Raw genomic sequence first — 321 nt, 5'->3', positions numbered from 1 at the left:
CCCGGTCGGGAGGGCCTCGGCGCAGCGGTGCACCCCCTTCCCTTGAAGAAGCCGATGATGCCCACGCCATACTCCACACAGTACTTGTCGAGCAGCTCCCGGTTCCAGGCGTCCAGGTTGACATACTTGAGGATGTTCTCATAGATGATGAGTGCAAAGCGTCCCCGGTCCTTGTCGGTCAGCGTGGGCATGTCCCCCTTCCCCGGGGCGATCTCTGTCCTGTATTTGAAGCGACTCGACTCCAAAATAGCCACGATCTCCTGACCCAGCTGGGAGTAGAGACTCTCCACAAAGCCCAGCACCAAGGGGTCCGTGCGGGAG

General features: G+C 60.4%; 1 protein-coding gene across 1 annotated transcript in view; it reads right to left on the bottom strand.

Moving 5' to 3' along the window:
• LOC104410767 (bifunctional heparan sulfate N-deacetylase/N-sulfotransferase 1) overlaps nt 1-320 on the bottom strand; it is a gene marked incomplete at both ends in the record, with an annotated part of 7,827 nt that extends 7,507 nt beyond the window's left edge. The window contains one exon of the mRNA XM_010021024.1: nt 40-320. Coding sequence (XP_010019326.1) covers nt 40-320 — 281 coding nt within the window. The remainder of the gene's footprint in view (nt 1-39) is intronic.
• Between the last annotated feature and the right edge of the window lies 1 nt (nt 321).

The sequence above is a fragment of the Nestor notabilis genome, unplaced genomic scaffold, assembly GCF_000696875.1.
Source record: "Nestor notabilis isolate BGI_N333 unplaced genomic scaffold, ASM69687v1 scaffold16808, whole genome shotgun sequence".
NCBI classification, from domain to species: domain Eukaryota; kingdom Metazoa; phylum Chordata; class Aves; order Psittaciformes; family Psittacidae; genus Nestor; species Nestor notabilis.
This window is presented reverse-complemented; position numbering and strand designations above follow the sequence as displayed.